Consider the following 17,454-nt stretch of genomic DNA (forward strand, 5'->3'; position numbering starts at 1 on the left):
AATTTACAAAATGTTTTAAAGGAAATTTATTGATAATATTTTGTTTTAAAATAAGAAGCCATACAAAATAGTAACTTAAAATTAAATATTTATTTATTTGATTGCTAGTCTCTTTCATTTAATTATTTAATATTAAAATTACTATTTTAAGAGAAAATTTCTCTATATATTTCTATAATTTCATTAATTTTCAAATTTATAATGTAGAATCAAACGACAAATCTGTAACTGACACTTTGAGTAATGTTGGTGGCCTACTGTTAGTGACCACAATGCAACGATACGATTTATGTTATGTATAAACTTAAATTGTAAATTGTTTATTAATTACTACTTTGTAAATATTCTGTGTGCAAGATACGTGTATGTAGGTATGAATAGAAAACTATTTAAGTTCATTTTGTAAACTGTTTTTGCTTTCGATTATATTTGGATGAGTAGGAGGTAAGATTATTTTTATTTAAAATGTCTAAATATAATATACATTACAATAATCACCAGATAATTAACTTTTATTAACACTAAATATTTTAATGTAACCTTTAATTTTATAGCGGTCGCTGTGTGCTGAAATGGCATCAGAATTAAGATTTGCTCTTCGTTGTCAAGGTTCCACAAAACCCTTAAGACAAAAAAACCGTTCCTCTGGCGGTTCAGGCTTGGAGGATGGTCGTTTCCACCCTCCGGGATCTTATACATCTTACGGGTTCGTCAGCAAAGAGCCACCCTCTTAAGTACAGTGTACTGTGACGCAATGATTTTGCAATTGTGTTTCTGAATGACTTTGCACCAGTGCTACTTGTTTTATTATTGTTATTAATTTATATGGTTCAAATTCAGCATATTGATTTTATGACTGACCGAGTCTATCATTGTTATAATCTTTAAATTAGTGTGCTTTTGTGCAAATAACATATGTAAATGAATGTTTTTGTCCGTCTAGACACGTTAATACAACTAGTACAAAGTCATTAAGAGCAAATAACCAAAATATTTGTTATCTTGTTAGAAAATTTTATTTGTTATATAACAAAAATACATGTAAAAAATATTGTATTGTTTAAAATGATAATCAAGTTATTTCATAGTTTAACCAATGGTTACCAATCATGTTTCATATTAGGTATGGATCATATCACAATTATATAGACCAACAACCAGCAAATGTATAAGTAATTATTACGTTAAAGTAATATTCTTTAGCTGAAATGTTTGTTAAATATGTTTTCTGTAGTAATATATTTTATAAAATGTGTTCAATACATTTCGTTTCAAGACTGTAAATTTGGACCATAACTAGAATTATTAAAATGTATATATTTTATATTCTCCTTTAAAATTCCTTCAACATTAAATGTCATAGTACACTGAAATGAGGCAATGTAAAATATATTTGACGAATGTAAATACCGAGTGCTATTTAAAAATTGCCACTTAGATGTTTTTTAAATAATTTATAATTCATATAGATTTGTTCTGTAAATACATTTGCTTTATTTAATATTTGTAAAGATTTTATGTCCACCATGTAATGAGATATCTTACTAAATAAATTATTCTACTTGTTTTTAATTGATCGTTTTACACAAGCATAAATTTATTTTTATCGTAAGTATAACAATTCTGTTTACATCAACGGTTATATTTTGCAAAAGTAGAACCCCATGCGGCCGTCTCCTACAGTAAATTTCAGATGTCTTCTCTAAAAATATCACAGTCGGTTCAATGAAACTGTCACAGTTGCTTGTTTCTTTTCCGTATAAATCAAGACACGTGAATGTTTTTTCGTAGTGCATCAGAAATTTAAATCATATATTTAAATATGTGTCAACTATCGTTGATCGTTTTTGTTTTAATAACAGTGTGTGCTAAATATAGCAATGAATTTGAGGAACTGAAAACAGGTAAGCTTCGATAGCATTGAAACTAAAACATTTGTTTTCGATCAGCCATCTGATGCTGGTGCCAATTAAATTGCAGTCGAAACAAATTAAAATTAATTTTAAAATTAATAAAGACACTTTATTTAATTAATACTCAATAGATCTTTATTTCGATTCATTTTAGGAGGTTTATTTAGTGACACGACAGACGAAATCGCCTATAGAGTAACATCTACTCTTATGAATGAGAAATATGAAAGTTATGATTATACAATCACTCCTGTTTCGTACAACGTTTCATATTATAGTGCTTTTGAGGCTTATCAAGGCGCATGTGCAATGTTGCAAATGGGCATAGTTGGCCTCTTCGGCCCCAGTTCCTCATATTCTTCATCATATATCCAATCGATTTGCGATAGAAAGGAAATACCTCACATTGAAACTCATCCAGATGTAACTCAAGAAAGGGGTCTGTGCTCTGTAAATTTGCATCCACATCCAACCGTACTTGCCACTGTTTATGTTGGTAGGTATATTTAAGTAGTAAGAATATTGAATTGATTGATGTAAATGATTTTGTAATATTTAAGACTTGGTAAAAGCTTACGGTTGGCATAGGATGATAGTTTTTTATGAAGGCATCGATGGACTCTCGCGGATTAGCAATTTATTGGAATTGAATGTACCACATAAACGATCTGTGATAATAAGACAGCTTATACCTGACATGAATGGAAGTTACAGAATGATGTTGATGGCTGCTAAACGAACTGGTGAAACTAATTATATTATAGACTGTTCCGTAGATGTTTTAGAAGATGTTTTAAACCAAGCTCAACAAGTGGGGATGATGACAGATAATTACAATTATATTATTGCCAATGTTGATATGCACACAATTGATTTGTCTCCATTTCAATACGCCGGAACAAATATTACTGGTGTAAGAAAATTATTTGATAATAATTAAAATAATTGACAATTACCTTCCAGTTGAGAATAGTTAATCCAGAGCTGAGCAAAACCATATCTATAGCAGAAAAAATTCAACAAGTAAAGCATAGGGACTCACAGTCTTTCGAAGACTTTGGTGTCATTGCTGCTTGGAAATTGAGGCTAAAGACGGCGTTAATAATTGATGCTGTTACACTTTTTTATGAAATCGTTCATGAACTACTTAGTTCAAAGGTTGTTATGTTGAGCACACAGCCCGTTTATTGTAATAATTCAGATAATTGGCATAATGGTTATACAATTATTAATTATATGAAACGGGTAAGTCAGTTGATAGATAAATAAAATAAACATGTTTTCTATCAATAATATTTATTTCTTGGATATTTAAACAATAAATATAAAAATACTATGACCCTTGGTTTTTAATTATATTAATAATTGCAGCTTTTTCAATTGATAAGTGATAACATTGAAACACTAATATACACGTACACAGGATGTCTTAAGTTGATTGATCTGGTTATTTCTAAATCAGATAGAATGTATTTGTCTTAGTTGTAAAAAGCTTATTTTTTAATGTCAGTTTCAGAAACTCGTATTAATAATATTTAAATATTTCAGAAATATCTGCGTTCTAACATTTGGCAGAATAGTTAAGCTAATTTATTCAATCTGATCTAAAAATAACTTAAACATCTAAAATCAACTAATTCTTAGTAATAATTACGTTAGGATAAAGAACATCTAGTTATTTTAGAGAGATTTTGAGGGGCTAACGGGACTGATTAAATTTGACTATGAAGGTTTCCGCCGTGATTTCAAATTGGACATTATGGAATTAACTACTGGAGGATTAATTAAGATTGGCGAATGGAATTCCACTACGCGAAATATTCAAACGCAGCGAAAAGTAAAAACTGAAGTGCCATTAAATGAGAACAATTTATTTAATACAACTTTTATTGTCATTACTTGTCTGGTAATAAAATGTCTTAAAACACAAATTTGAAAATTGTATTATTTATAATTTTAGACTGCCCCATACGCCATGTTAAAAGAAACAACGACACAACTAATAGGGAATGATAGATTTGAAGGTTACGGTATTGATGTTATACAAGAACTATCTCAAATATTAGGCTTCAATTATACCATTGTCATTCAAGAAGATGGTGCATATGGCAACTACAACAGAACCACCAATGAATGGAATGGAATGTTAAAGGAAATTATTGAAGATGTAAGTAGAAAGTAAGAAATTCCAAAATATACTACATACATTTATTACAGAGAGCTCACTTTGGAATAGTGGATTTAACCATCACATCTGAAAGAGAAAATGCTGTTGATTTTACAATGCCTTTCATGAACTTAGGTAATTTATTAACATAAAATTTTAAATTTTCAATTAATTATCAATATTTCAGGAATTTGTATATTGTATAGGAAACCCGAACCTGTGCCTCCAAGTTTATTTATGTTTGCATCTCCATTTTCAATATCAGTTTGGGCACTATTAGGTGTCTCGTATTTCTTGGTATCATTCGCATTTTTTGTTATGGGTAGATTATCACCAGCTGAGTGGACTAATCCTTTTCCTTGTGTGGAAGAACCTGAATATTTGATTAATCAATTTAGCATAAGAAATTGTTTATGGTTTACTGTTGGTGCTCTTATGCAACAAGGTTCTGAATTGGAACCAAAGTAAATTGATTTTGTTAAATTTTAATTTCTATTGACTTAACGTGGTTATTGAAGGAGTATTTCTACAAGAACCGCTTCAGGAATATGGTGGTTTTTTACTTTAATCATGGTATCCTCATACACTGCTAATTTAGCTGCCTTCTTGACCGTAGAAACTTTAGTGACATCATTTAAGAACATTGACGAATTAGCCAAACAAACCGAAATAAAATATGGAGCAAAGAAGGACGGAGCCACGGCGAACTTTTTTAGAGTAATATTAACTATCAATATTTTATTTGTTGAATTATAATTTTGTATTTTTTAGGATTCCAACATTAGCACACATCAAAAAATATGGTCATACATGGCCACACATCCAGAAGTAATGACTCTAACAAACGACGAAGGGGTAGCTAGAGTCGAAAATGAAAATTACGCTTTTCTTATGGAATCCACCAGTATTGAATATGAGACTGAAAGACACTGTTCTTTGGGAAAAGTTGGAAATTTGTTGGACAACAAAGGATATGGAATAGCAATGAAAAAATGTGTGTTTAGTAAAATTTCCAATTCAATTTTTGTTATTGATTTTTGCAACCTTTAGATTCTCCTTATAGAAATGAAATGAGTCAAGCAGTTTTGAAACTGCAAGAGGCTGGTATATTAACATCTCTCAAAATAAAATGGTGGAAAGAAAAACGTGGCGGAGGAAAATGTGCTGTAATTAAAATTAATTACTTAATTTTTCATTATCATATAATGTTTAATTTTCAGACTAAGAGCGAGGGTGGAGACGCAACGCCACTGGATTTAAAAAATGTTGGTGGTGTCTTTATGGTACTATTTGTAGGATCTATTCTCGGTTTAATAGGATCTTTCTTAGAAATGGCGTTTCATGTTTGGAGGGATTCCAAAGCAAGAAACATCCCGTTCAAAGATGAACTTATTAAAAATCTTAAGTTCGTTCTAGAATTTCGCCAAAATATTAAAGAAGTCAATTACGAGAATAACAATTTAGATACGGAAGAGAACTGTTTGGATGATTTAAAAAAATAATATATTTGCTTTCAACGTTTATATTTAAAAATCTAATACTACTATTTACAAAACTAACTTTTAATCTATAAATATTTCATCGATAGGAATAGATTCAAAATATTTTTTAAATATATCTGTTACTACTACTTCTATAGTGTGCGAAATTCCAACTCCAATTTCTTTCAGCACGTCTTCCCAGTTATCATTTAATACAGTATTCATATTGTCACCTGTAAATTCAATTTTGCATTTTGTATTTTAAAATATTTAAATATATTTTACTAACCAAGCGCTTTATCTCCTCCAAATAGGTTACCCAAATAAAATGTTGCCTTCTTCAATTTCATATCCAAACTTGCGTTGTCTATTTTGGCATAATCTTTACCTTCTTTGTTTATAAGACTCCATGAAAACCGGTAGTCATACTTGCCGTCAACTAAAATCATAATTTATATAAGAATTGTTTCATGATTTAAATGTGGATACTTACCAAATGTAATATTTGCGTCACCTTCGCCTTTTATTGGAAGAACTAGAATTTGCCCATTAATTTCGTATTTGCCAGCAAAATTGACATTGTCTATACGAAGATAAAAATGGCCAGATTTCTTACTCAAGTCAACTCTAAAAAAATATTTTAACATTTCTACTGCACTTTAAATCAATTTGAATCAACAATGTTACTTACTTGGTGTTAATAAATTCTATTTTGTCGAGACCTTTCACCGCAATATTCTTCAATTTAAGTTCTAAATTTGGGCCTGCATCTACATCAATTGCCGGTAAGATAAGGGGAGTAAGAAGTGGAGATTTAAACTTCTTATCGCCTAAAATAAAATAAAGTAATTATTTTGTAAATTTATTTTTTATTTTTACCTTGAGCAACTTTTGGCAGAGCAAGGGTTGCTTTTTCTTTAACACATTCGTCGAATTTAGGATCGGATTTTTTGCATGGTATAATGTAATTAGCTGCAATAGAATAAATGATGTTAATACTTAATATTAAATATTATTATTACAACATAGGTATGACTCTATGTTCGTAAATAAATAGACAGTATTTATTGATTTCAAATAAATCTATTTGTTAAAAAATATTTTTTAAAATAAACAGTTAATTCTCTAATAGTTTATTGGAGTCTAGTAATACATATATGAGTATATTTTAACAACTTACGGAGATGTAGGGATGCAACCGTCACAAACACGGCACTAAACAGTAAACAGTATGTTTTCATTTTGAAGTATTGACTCCAACAATGCAGATTGTAGAATTTCGACCTTTATATATGTGGATTCCTGTTATAATTAAAGTAAATAAAACATCCCAGACTCAATTCTAGGTGCGAATTTAAAACTAATTATGTCAACTCATTTGCATGACTTCATACAATTATGCCCTCATTAGACGTTTATCTTTATTAGAAAATTTCAACAAAACAGTAAAAAAATGTACACACATAAATACATAGAAGATTATTATATTCTATGTCATTAATTTACGATATACTTCTTACTGAAAAATTTTGTTTAAACGTTTTATATGGAAGTAAAGAAATAATTAAGACATTTCGGTGTTTTTTTAATTGTAATCCTTTATATTTTGCTTCTTAGTCAATTCAGGAAGTTAGGAAGGACGACAGGTATGTATGTATTCACCTATATATAGACTTTTTAAAAGAATACTGTTTTTAAACTCAAAAAATACATGTACCTTGTATATTATAAATTATTAAAATAATTAGCCTAATTAACAATATATCATATATAATTGAATATTAAAAATATAATATATGTTACTATATTTCCGAGAATCTTCTTTCTTTAAATGTATTACTTTTACCATATATTTTATTATTTTTAATTTGAAGTTACATTAGTTAAAGGGAAAAATATTTATATTTTTAATTTCAATTTTACGTGTATGTTCTAAAAATATTTTCCTAAATATAAACGCTATTGATTATCATAAACTATTCGGCGTTCCATTTAACACAACTTAAATTTATTTTATGTAGATTAAATACAGTCAATATGCACGCAAGTAATAAGTTCAGTTAAATAGTAATTAGTATGCTAATTTGCAAAAATAATGTTAATATACCAACAATCATTTTATTTTTAAGAAAGGGGTCTTCCAGGAATGCATGATTTCATGCCTCATTAAATTACATCCAATGCTATATTTATAAACATATATTTATTATCTTTGGCAAAATCATATACATATTTCAATTTTTAATTATCTACGTTTTACTTGTCATTCTGCTATTATGTTCATTATTTAATCTACAAACATTTCCTTTACAGGAATATGCTCAAAATAACCACTTAAAATTTCTGTTACAACCCCTTCAATCGTATTAGATATTTTGCCTCCGACTTCTTCCAGAATAAGTTCCCAGTGTTCGTTTAATATGGCATTAATGTCCAATGCTGCAAAAAATTTATTTATATAAATGCTTATTGTTTCATTATATATTTTACGTTTTCCCTCGTTATCAACTCCCGACATGTTTTCAAAATCGAAATGAACCCTTTGCAGTCTCATCGTTAACTTGGGATCCTTCACTACCATGTGATCTTCACCATTTATATTTAGCACGTCCCAGTGAAACATATAAAAAAATGTGCCTCCAACTAAAAATAAAAAATGTTCAGGACTTCTGATGTAATTGAAAATTATTCTTAAGGGCGAATTTCTGTAAGATATGCGATAAAAAATAAAAGAAAAATAAACATAATACGCTCTCGCTAATTTTTGACTGCGTACCAAATGTTGTATTAGAATTTCCATTGCCGTCGACGGTTAATACGTATACTTTGCCTCCTCCTTCATAATGTCCCTGGAAATATATTACGTCACAATGCAATTCGAAATCGGCTTTCTTATTATCCAAATCAAAGCTACAATTGATAATTATTGATAACATATTAAGTAGTTATTTATTTTTTTTTACTCGACTCTATTAAACGTCATATGTTCCAAGCCTTCGACAATGAGATTTTTGTATTTTAACACCATGTTCTCTCCCGCATCAACTTCCAAGTCTTGTAAATGAAATGGACTTAAATTTGGCACGTCATATTCTGGATCTCCTAAAATTTAAGTTTTCAAGAGACTAAAAATAATTTCATTTCGTAGGTTTATTAAAATATAAATATAAAATTTAATTTTATTAATAAAAATTAAAAAGTAATCAGTATTTATTAAACAATATTAAACAAAATTATGATGTATTTACCTTTGACGATAGTTGGGTATGCAGCTTTGGCATTTTCTAAAGCACAAGTTGCTATATTGGCTTTAGAACATGGCTTAATGTATGATGCTGTGAAAGGTAAATATTAAATATAAAAATAAATAATAATTTAAAACTAAGTGCATATTTCAATTAATTTTTAATTTAATGAATAATACTTACGCATATGTCGGCCATATCCATGTGAATAAGCAATTAAAGCGGACAGAAGCACTATGGTATACATTTTGGAGACTTACCGTAAACAAAGTATTATTGATCTTATATGTACTCAACTACTTCTTCATATACTATTGTTGAATCGTAAAATATGTTATTATTTAAATAATATACAATTAAATTAGTACTAACCTATTACAGTTTTACCCTCATATTATAGTTCCAGAAATAAAATAACAATATATTGCTTTCTAGAAAATTATATTAATTTACAGATCCGGTGTAGTGTAATTATTAATCTTTAATTAATAAGAGACGATCATTACTCATGGACAACAAAAAAATCATATTAAAAAATATAATTGAAATTTTGAATGGAAATCAGAATCAGAAAACTGATTAAGGCTTAAACATTATAAAATTAAATTCATTTAATTATTTCTTAAAAATAATAAAAAAACTTTGGATTTTAAAAATATTTACGTATTATTTTCATAATTATTTTAGTTAATTAAACTGAACAAAAATAACACATTAAATTAAAACTCAGTGTAATAAAATTTTAAAATATTTTATTTACCAAAATATATTATATTATTTTAACAACAAAGTTACAATCACGCTTGAATTTAAAATATATGGAAATCAGAAGAATTTGGTTGCGATATAAATAAAAGAAAACAACTTGTTTATATAAATAATAATTAACAATAACCAATTACCACCAATATAATCTATTGTGGAAAGATTTTATTGAAAGGAACTCTCTTTGCAACATTCGTAATTATATTAGTAGCAATAGACTCTATTGTTTTCTTAACTGCGGTACCAATATCTTCTAAAAATAATTCCCAATTATCATTTAGAAATTTGTTGACTTGATTTCCTACAAAAAAACACAATTAATATTAATATATCGTAATCGTAAACATTTTGCTTTTATTTTATTACCTAATTCCTCGTTGCCGTTGAACAAATTTCCATGATAGAAATGAGCTCTTCGTAATTTATATTCCAGTGAAGGATTTTCAATTTTCATGTAGTCCTCTCCATCTTTCTGGTAAATTGTCCAGCTTGTTTCATATATGTATGTGCCACCAACTAAAAATAAAATGTTAAAATTAATAAAGCTTATAAAACACCTATTTACCAAATGTAATGTTTGCGTCTCCGTCGCCCTTTATAGGTAGTGATGCGATTTTTCCATCTGCGATATAATGACCCTGAAGATTTAATCTTTCCATTTTAATTGTGGCTGATAATTTCTTATTTGGCACATCAACACTGCATAAAAAATTAGTAATTAAGTGTTTTATAATAATATACAGATATTAACTGCTTACGACATATCTTCCACAGAGGCGTCATCAATTCCGTAAATATCTACATTGTCAATCTTTATAAGTAAATTAGGATTTTGAATTTCAATCAAAGGTACTTTAAATGGAGTAAATGGTGGTATTCCATATTTTTTATCACCTAAAATATAAACGTTTTCAGGAGTGACCAAATGCATAAGAATGTATTAAATTGTTTTTTATTTAAAGAAGTAATTTAAATTTTAAATATTTTGTTTCATATGTTAATAATAATATTAATAAAAGACATTTTATTTGTGTGATTTTGCAAACTGGGTACCTTTTAAAAATCCTTTGATCCCTGTTTTGGCACTATCTTTTACACATTCCTTAAAATTTGGGTCACTACCTTTGCATGCAACAATGTAAGAAGCTAAAAAATTTAAATTATTACACTTATTTAGAGCATTTTGTTAAAAAATGCTCACGTAAATCTAAACTAGTCGCACAAGTTGCAAGAACGGTGACGAGTAATGCACACACTCTTTTTCCTTTCATCTTCTTTCACCTACTACTACAGTTGCTAAAGTGTAATGTAAGTGGTAAATCAATCTTATATATTTAAAATGCATTAACCAACACCTGTTCATGGCCGTAGAGATTTATATTTAAAATTTAAATTAATTAAATGTTTATAGAACGATGTGATATTTGTATAGAAAAAACCCCTGTGAAATTTGGCAACACTATTTAATTTGTTTACTAAGTGAGAATAAAGCAACATAATGTTTACTTTTCTTATTTATTCTTTGACGATCTAAAAATAACTTTTGTTTTAGATATTACCCGTTTTTTAACCAGTCAATTTGAAATTTCTTGAGAAGGTCGGCGAGTAAAACATTTTTTAAATTGTTAAACACGATAATCCAGATCTGCTTCACACAAGGGCATTTTTTATAGCCTCCATTTGAAAGAAATCGGAGGAATGTTTCATCCCGGTTTTTATACATTTACAGATAAGCTAAATAAACCACATTTATTCATTCATCTTTTTATATAATTTATTGCCACATCAAAAAATACAGATTAATTATCGCTGAATAAATGCACCTACTCAGTAATCCTTTATGATTTACATTATTTGGTAACAAAGAACCAGCATTAACGTTGAATAACAATGTATGTTTGTATACTTACTGGTTAGTTGGCTTAAAAAAAATAGAAGTAGTTCTGGTTTTACAGGTCACATTTATGTAAAAAAAGTGATGACACTTATAATAATACAATATAACTATGAAGTGTGATATAATCATTTTAGTTACATATGTTGAAATATGCAAATAATTTAACACAAAATTTGAATAGTATAACCTTTAATTATTGAGAAAGTAACTTCAAAATGTTAGATGGGAATGTTAAATAAGAACATCACAAAATTAAATAAATAAATATATTTAATGAATTTTCGACAAACATAAAATTTATAAAACTACATCAAATTTATGATTACACTATAGGTAATTTACTCTTAAACAGGCATTTTTACATATACTATATATATTTTTCATATTTCCTTCTAACAGTGTTATTGTTATTAAAACCACTCTTTATACTATTGAATAATGATTAAATTATTAATGAAATATTATACATTAATTAGCTGGTAGGAAAATTGAAGCACGGTAATTTAATTGAAAATATTACTCATTGTACAAATTATAGTTTTCTAAAAAAAATATTATATTTTATGACTTGGTTCATGTTTTTGATGTATTTGGTAAAAATAATAATTATTGTATTCGGTTGAGTGTCAAAATTTTATGTAAAAAATGAGCATTTAATGTCATGTGATGAAATTTGTTATGCTTTTATTAAATAAAACTATCTCATTATTTTTTTCGTAGTGCTTTTAAATTAATGAAGAAATCAAACATGATTGTTTCAGATGTTGTTAAAATAGTCTCACAATTTGTTATAATATAAGAGAAATATTAAAAATGTATCACTTGTATGTTATGGAGTATTCGATATATAAAAATTTGTTAATAAAATGTATACATATAATAAAATTTAGAATTTTTTTAGAAAACTATAATCTCATTAAAAATTTGAGCATTCTTAAATTTTATAATAGTTTCTCAACATTTTTGGTACTGCTGATATCTTATGAGCTTTAAAGATAAGTTTTTAACACGTTGAAGACCGCATTGCAAAATCGTATTTCTCACATAGGGACCGGCATTATTAATTACGTATATTATTTTTGAAATATTTTTTTAGTGTACAATAATTTAAGGTAGATATTATTCAACCTCTAGATTTACAATATCTCTTCGAGGAAGCAACGAATCAACTACTTTATTAAATTGTATTTAAATCATGCCCACCGGTGTGCCAGCAGTCTCCAAGTAAAACATGTCGTGTGTCCACCCGCGAGCACGCGGGTCGGTAATGTTGTTGCGTAGTGATCCGCCGGTGACCGTCTTCGACGTGTTTAACTATTATTGTTTTATAAAATTGTTATACATTAGAATTGCTAACAATTTTATAATCTTACCGATTAACTGATTCTATTTTTAATTAAGCCTTTTCATTAATTTTAAAAATACCAATAAAGCATATTATATATTACTATAAAATAACAATTTGGCTCAGTATCTTACTATCAGCAGTATCAAATTTTTTTAGGAAAATAATTGAGAATTTTAAAAACCTTCAAACTTTTAAAAATATTTTAAATTCTTTTGTTTTCTACTAAAGAAAAAAAAAGCATTTCCATTTAGACTATGAAAAAAATCTTCACAGGGGTGGAAGTATTTGTGAATGAAATACATAAAATCTATTTATCATTTAATTTTATGTACAATCTACATATCATCATCTAAATACTAGATAAAAGTGATAAAAAGATTCAGTCTATCCAGATTGAGAATCTATTTGAAAAATGATTTAACAAGTTAATAACCGATGTAAAATATAACAAATCATATTCGGCAAATTTTGTTTTCAATAGCTCTTAAAATTGGTGGCCGATCCTCTTTTAACAAAACACTCAGTTTATAGGCAACTCAGATTACAGAGTCATATCATATTGTCACAATCTTGGTTAATATAGAAAAAAATAGTAGAAAATAAATTCATTGATTGTTTCAAAGAACATTTTATTATTATTATTTTTTTTTTGAAAGAAACAATATATCTTTTATATACGATTTATTAAATTTAATAACAATATGGTCAAACATTATAACAAACTAAGTTAGATGAATATCTCAGACTTCTACTCAAGTATGAGTTCTTTCAGTGGAATTCTTGAGAAATAATTCTGAAGAACCGTTTTGCAAATTGCTCCAAAAGATTTACTGATAGCTCCTTTCAAATCCTTAAAAACATCTCGCCAATTTTCGTTTAAGAACATGTTCATTTGAGAACCTAAATTGAGAATGTTATTTTTATAATATAATCGTTATAAAATAATAATTTTAATTGAAAAAACATTCTTACCTAGCGTTTTATCGCCATTAAATAGGTTTTCAAAATTCAATTTAACATTTTTAATATCAAAATCTAGATCACCATTTTCAATACTTCCATATATTTCACCTTTCTTTTCATGGGGTATTATGTCGAAGCTATAAGTATATTTTCCATCAACTGAAAAATAATTATGATAATTTATTAAAATTGTTTATTTTCAGGAAGGGATATTTTCGATTTTTTGTATAATTTTCAGCCAAGATAATGTTAATAATAATAATTTGAATGTAATTAATATTCAGAATAATTTAGAATTACGAAATTGCAAAAATATTTGTAATAAACTAAAATGTTTTTATTAAATATTACCCACATAAATAATAAATATTTTGACTTACTAGCTTCAATTTCGAATGGACCTTTTCCTTCAATTGGTAATACTAAAATTCTTCCCTTGGCGTCATAGTCACCTAGAATCTTTAATGATGGAAGATCAGTTAGTATCTTCATATGATTCTTATTGGCATCATATCTAAAAATAATAAAAAAAAAATTACTTCAAACTTCTAGAATATATTTTACATACAGTGAAATAATTATGACTAAATTTAGTTATATGTATATGAAACTTACTTCACAGCACGGAGTTTTGCTTTATCCAATCCAATTCCTGTCAAGTTTCTAAACACAATTTTTAAATTGTCACCAGGTGATATTTCTAACAGAGAAAGAGTGAAGGGTTCAATCACTGGTATTCCATATTTCTTATCACCTAATAATCACACATATTAATAAATTTAATACCACTGATATTCTTACGAACCTTTGAGTAAAAATGGAATTGCAGCTTGTCCATTAACAAAAGCACACTTATCAAAATTATTTTTTATTGAACATGGCTTTAGATATGACGCTAAAAATTTTTGAAGTAAATTGTTAATATCAAATAGAATCATTTAATAGTATTTAAATAAAAGTATACTTACGTGGTGGCAATCCATAGACTCCTACCACAAACAATAAAGAATATAACCATAATGTGACCATTTTTGTAACTAATTTGATTGATACTAAACTATTTCTACCACGAATGGTCTGAAATCCTCCTTTATATTACCTTCATGAGACCGGTTGAATCACCAAGGTTCCACACTAGTCTTGGTGATTGACATAGGTTAATAAATTTATAATGTAGATTAAACAAATGCATAAAAAAATGTCTTGTTTATTTTGATAGTTTATTTGCAATTTAAATAAATGTCAATTGTTTATAAAAATATGAATAAAATGGCAGTACCTCCAATTTGACATTCATTCATGATCTAATGAATTTATCTAATTTATTAATCTAAAAATTACTTGCATTTTTGAATTGAAGTAGTTTCAAATGATCTTAAATGCATTGGTAAATAGTAACATAAATTCATAGTTGTCTTGATTTAGACTCTTTAAATAAAACTTTTAATCAAGGGATTGCACATTATGTCCTTGAACTTGCATTTTCTGTACCTGCTTCAGGTATTTTGTTTATAAAATATAGATAGGATAGGATATTAAACCTTGGGACGAATAAAGACATGAATATTTTAAATTTTGAAAGAGAGGCGACGAAAACCTATTAATCATTTACATATCAAATACTAAACATGTATTGTAATTTGTTTTTGGGTCAAGGATATTTGTATATAGGTTATATAAAAATAACACCTATAGTAAAATATTTAGTTAAATAACTCAAAACAATCTTATACAAAGACGTCTAGATTCTTTCACAAGCATTCTAAGGAAAATTCAGATCCGATTGAATGGTGGAGTTGCCACCGTGGAATAATTTCTATGTAACTTAATTTAGCAATCCCACTCCTGAATTTATTCAGAAAAACTATTTACAGAAAGTGATATGTTAAAAATATACGTTCTGTGAATAGAAGTTCTGAAAATGTAGTCTTTCAAATGTCCACACAAAACTTTTTCGAAGTCAAACAAAAAAAAATATTTTAATCATTTATTTACCTTATATTACCCTACTTTTTTCTGAAAATTGTCACCAAAATTTTCATTCATTACCCTTAATCTAAATATACTTTCTAGTCAATGATTTACGAAATATTGCAAAATAATTAGGTATAATATATATTATTATAAAAATAGACCATTCTGTTTTTATTTCAACAAGTAATATTATTGCAATTGATATAATTAGTTTGTCACTGCTAATGATTTGTTATTCCTTTTTAACATTGCTGTACATACATTACAATTAGTAAATTAATTATGTTATTTAATTTAATAATTATAATAGAATAATAAACAAAATCATTCTTGCATTTTAATCTAAAAATAGCTTACTGTACGGTACTGTCTTGAAGACATTGGATGCTATCATTTTAATTACGTTTCCAATAAGGGCCGACATTGCCGGACCAACTTCTTCTGCTACAGCCTTCCATTCTTTGTTCAAGACTTCATTTGTGCTTTCAGCTGAAATTAAAATTAAACTAATTAATCGGAGTATTCTGCTTTAATTATAATTTAAACCTACTCAGAGCATCGTTTCCTTTAAACAAATCATTGAAATGGAAAATGATTCGTTCTTGCGTTAGATTCATTTCGTCTTCCGTAATTTTGACGTATTTTTCTCCACCTTGATCTTCCAAGGTATATTTGAATGAAAATGTGCCAGATAATTTTACTAAAATAATATTATTTGACTACAAATTAGTATATTACAAATACACGAAAATATTACGCACCATTTGTAACATTTGATTTTCCATCACCGTTTAATTTCAACACCAAAATACTTCCCCTTGCTGAATAATCAGCCACATTATTTAGGAAATCTAGTTCTAAATCAAACTTTCCGGTTTGCTTCTCAGTGTCGATCCTAAAATAATTTTATTCAAATAGTGTCTAAGTAAAAAAACGTTGATTGATCTTACTCTATGCGTTTAAGTTTTGCTGTTTCAATTCCAGTCAAATGGGCGTTTTTAAAAGTGACTAGTAAACCCTTCTCTCCTCCCATGTTCATTAAAGGTATTACCAAAGGACTTAGTGGAGGAATACCAAGTTGTTTGTCACCTAAAATAGTCACAGCATTTTAATTAATTATACACTATCATGTTAAAAGAAATACTTACCTTGTAATATATTTTTTAAAAACACTCCTCCCTGTTCAGTCATGCAATCAAAATCTTTTTTCTTACAGGCTTTAAAGAATGATGCTGGAATCGAGACAGACAATATCAGATATATTTGATATCCAGTTAAATAATATTAAAAAAAATATATTTTTATAAATATATATAAACAAATAGAACAATTTACACTTACGTGGTGGAGCGCATTGTGAAAATACAAATATATTTAAGACAAGTAAAATATAAAGCATCATATTGAACTGAAAAATTAAACTAATTTATTATTCGAATGACAGCATTATAAATATAATTTGTAAATGAAAATAATTGGCAATTATGTTACCTGTACAATTTAGATATTCAAGTTTTTATTAAATTTTATTAGCTACATTTTCTCTGTTAATTAGTAATTATAACGAAATCATTACCTAAATGATTTTATTTAGGTAGTAGTGGTATTGTAAACAAGTAGTTTTCACTGCTACAGTACTACTGCAACATCTCATCAATAACAGTTCGATCGAAAACATTATAATTGATCAGAAACTTTAAT

At 27.5% G+C, this 17,454-nt stretch overlaps 5 protein-coding genes across 6 annotated transcripts in view; 2 read left to right on the top strand and 3 right to left on the bottom strand.

Moving 5' to 3' along the window:
• Nucleotides 1-1,572, top strand: part of LOC109596654 (glutamate receptor ionotropic, kainate 2) — a 50,723-nt gene extending 49,151 nt beyond the window's left edge. For both annotated transcript variants that reach the window (XM_020012229.2, XM_020012230.2), the window contains exon 17: nucleotides 555-1,572. In XM_020012229.2, coding sequence (XP_019867788.2) covers nucleotides 555-734 — 180 coding nt within the window. In that variant the 3' untranslated portion in view covers nucleotides 735-1,572. The remainder of the gene's footprint in view (nucleotides 1-554) is intronic.
• Nucleotides 1,573-1,749: 177 nt separating this feature from the next.
• Nucleotides 1,750-5,582, top strand: LOC109596646 (glutamate receptor ionotropic, kainate 2). Its single transcript, XM_049964617.1, has 12 exons — nucleotides 1,750-1,904; nucleotides 2,068-2,409; nucleotides 2,474-2,826; nucleotides 2,877-3,158; nucleotides 3,598-3,819; nucleotides 3,874-4,080; nucleotides 4,131-4,215; nucleotides 4,268-4,544; nucleotides 4,599-4,797; nucleotides 4,852-5,074; nucleotides 5,131-5,246; nucleotides 5,301-5,582. Exons 1-12 carry the CDS (start codon nucleotides 1,823-1,825, stop codon nucleotides 5,580-5,582), a joined length of 2,670 nt encoding a protein of 889 aa, XP_049820574.1. The 5' UTR covers nucleotides 1,750-1,822.
• Nucleotides 5,583-5,586: 4 nt separating this feature from the next.
• LOC109596678 (uncharacterized) lies at nucleotides 5,587-9,062 on the bottom strand. Its single transcript, XM_020012251.2, has 12 exons — nucleotides 8,990-9,062; nucleotides 8,810-8,896; nucleotides 8,525-8,663; nucleotides 8,338-8,471; nucleotides 8,052-8,204; nucleotides 7,853-8,000; nucleotides 6,742-6,845; nucleotides 6,441-6,533; nucleotides 6,253-6,391; nucleotides 6,055-6,188; nucleotides 5,851-6,000; nucleotides 5,587-5,794 (listed from the first exon to the last, which is right to left on the bottom strand). Exons 1-12 carry the CDS (start codon nucleotides 9,051-9,053, stop codon nucleotides 5,643-5,645), a joined length of 1,497 nt encoding a protein of 498 aa, XP_019867810.2. The 5' UTR covers nucleotides 9,054-9,062; the 3' UTR covers nucleotides 5,587-5,642.
• A 479-nt stretch (nucleotides 9,063-9,541) lies between these two features.
• On the bottom strand, nucleotides 9,542-17,161 carry LOC109596647 (uncharacterized). The gene is made up of 16 exons (XM_049964199.1): nucleotides 17,095-17,161; nucleotides 16,902-16,985; nucleotides 16,704-16,842; nucleotides 16,515-16,648; nucleotides 16,304-16,453; nucleotides 16,093-16,242; nucleotides 14,395-14,533; nucleotides 14,160-14,293; nucleotides 13,789-13,938; nucleotides 13,648-13,716; nucleotides 10,773-10,835; nucleotides 10,625-10,717; nucleotides 10,330-10,465; nucleotides 10,137-10,270; nucleotides 9,938-10,087; nucleotides 9,542-9,872 (listed from the first exon to the last, which is right to left on the bottom strand). Exons 1-16 carry the CDS (start codon nucleotides 17,153-17,155, stop codon nucleotides 9,721-9,723), a joined length of 1,938 nt encoding a protein of 645 aa, XP_049820156.1. The 5' UTR covers nucleotides 17,156-17,161; the 3' UTR covers nucleotides 9,542-9,720.
• Nucleotides 13,489-14,820, bottom strand: LOC126264906 (protein takeout-like). The gene is made up of 6 exons (XM_049964618.1): nucleotides 14,748-14,820; nucleotides 14,585-14,674; nucleotides 14,395-14,533; nucleotides 14,160-14,293; nucleotides 13,789-13,938; nucleotides 13,489-13,716 (listed from the first exon to the last, which is right to left on the bottom strand). The coding sequence occupies exons 1-6, from the start codon at nucleotides 14,806-14,808 to the stop codon at nucleotides 13,565-13,567; spliced, it is 726 nt and encodes a 241-aa protein (XP_049820575.1). The 5' UTR covers nucleotides 14,809-14,820; the 3' UTR covers nucleotides 13,489-13,564.
• Nucleotides 17,162-17,454: the final 293 nt, after the last annotated feature.

Source organism: Aethina tumida, chromosome 3 (assembly GCF_024364675.1).
Source record: "Aethina tumida isolate Nest 87 chromosome 3, icAetTumi1.1, whole genome shotgun sequence".
In the NCBI taxonomy this organism is placed as follows: Eukaryota; Metazoa; Arthropoda; class Insecta; order Coleoptera; family Nitidulidae; genus Aethina; species Aethina tumida.

What these genes read in the sequence shown, in the direction of transcription:
- LOC109596678 (XM_020012251.2), bottom strand. Translation starts at nt 9,053, where the DNA reads ATGTATACCATAGTGCTTCTGTCCGCTTTAATTGCTTATTCACATGGA. An exon ending in GGTTGCATCCCTACATCTCC is followed by an intron (nt 6,534 to 6,741) that starts GTAAGTTGTTAA and finishes ATTCTATTGCAG; the next exon opens with CTAATTACATTATACCATGC. An exon ending in TGGAGGAGATAAAGCGCTTG is followed by an intron (nt 5,795 to 5,850) that starts GTTAGTAAAATA and finishes TTGAATTTACAG; the next exon opens with GTGACAATATGAATACTGTA.
- LOC109596646 (XM_049964617.1), top strand. Translation starts at nt 1,823, where the DNA reads ATGTGTCAACTATCGTTGATCGTTTTTGTTTTAATAACAGTGTGTGCT. An exon ending in TAAAGGAAATTATTGAAGAT is followed by an intron (nt 4,081 to 4,130) that starts GTAAGTAGAAAG and finishes CATTTATTACAG; the next exon opens with AGAGCTCACTTTGGAATAGT. An exon ending in CCACGGCGAACTTTTTTAGA is followed by an intron (nt 4,798 to 4,851) that starts GTAATATTAACT and finishes TGTATTTTTTAG; the next exon opens with GATTCCAACATTAGCACACA.
- LOC126264906 (XM_049964618.1), bottom strand. Translation starts at nt 14,808, where the DNA reads ATGGTCACATTATGGTTATATTCTTTATTGTTTGTGGTAGGAGTCTAT. An exon ending in AGTCTATGGATTGCCACCAC is followed by an intron (nt 14,675 to 14,747) that starts GTAAGTATACTT and finishes AAAAATTTTTAG; the next exon opens with CGTCATATCTAAAGCCATGT. An exon ending in TAATGGCGATAAAACGCTAG is followed by an intron (nt 13,717 to 13,788) that starts GTAAGAATGTTT and finishes TTCTCAATTTAG; the next exon opens with GTTCTCAAATGAACATGTTC.
- LOC109596647 (XM_049964199.1), bottom strand. Translation starts at nt 17,155, where the DNA reads ATGATGCTTTATATTTTACTTGTCTTAAATATATTTGTATTTTCACAA. An exon ending in GCAAAACTCCGTGCTGTGAA is followed by an intron (nt 14,294 to 14,394) that starts GTAAGTTTCATA and finishes TATTATTTTTAG; the next exon opens with ATATGATGCCAATAAGAATC. An exon ending in TGCGACTAGTTTAGATTTAC is followed by an intron (nt 10,718 to 10,772) that starts GTGAGCATTTTT and finishes TAAATTTTTTAG; the next exon opens with CTTCTTACATTGTTGCATGC.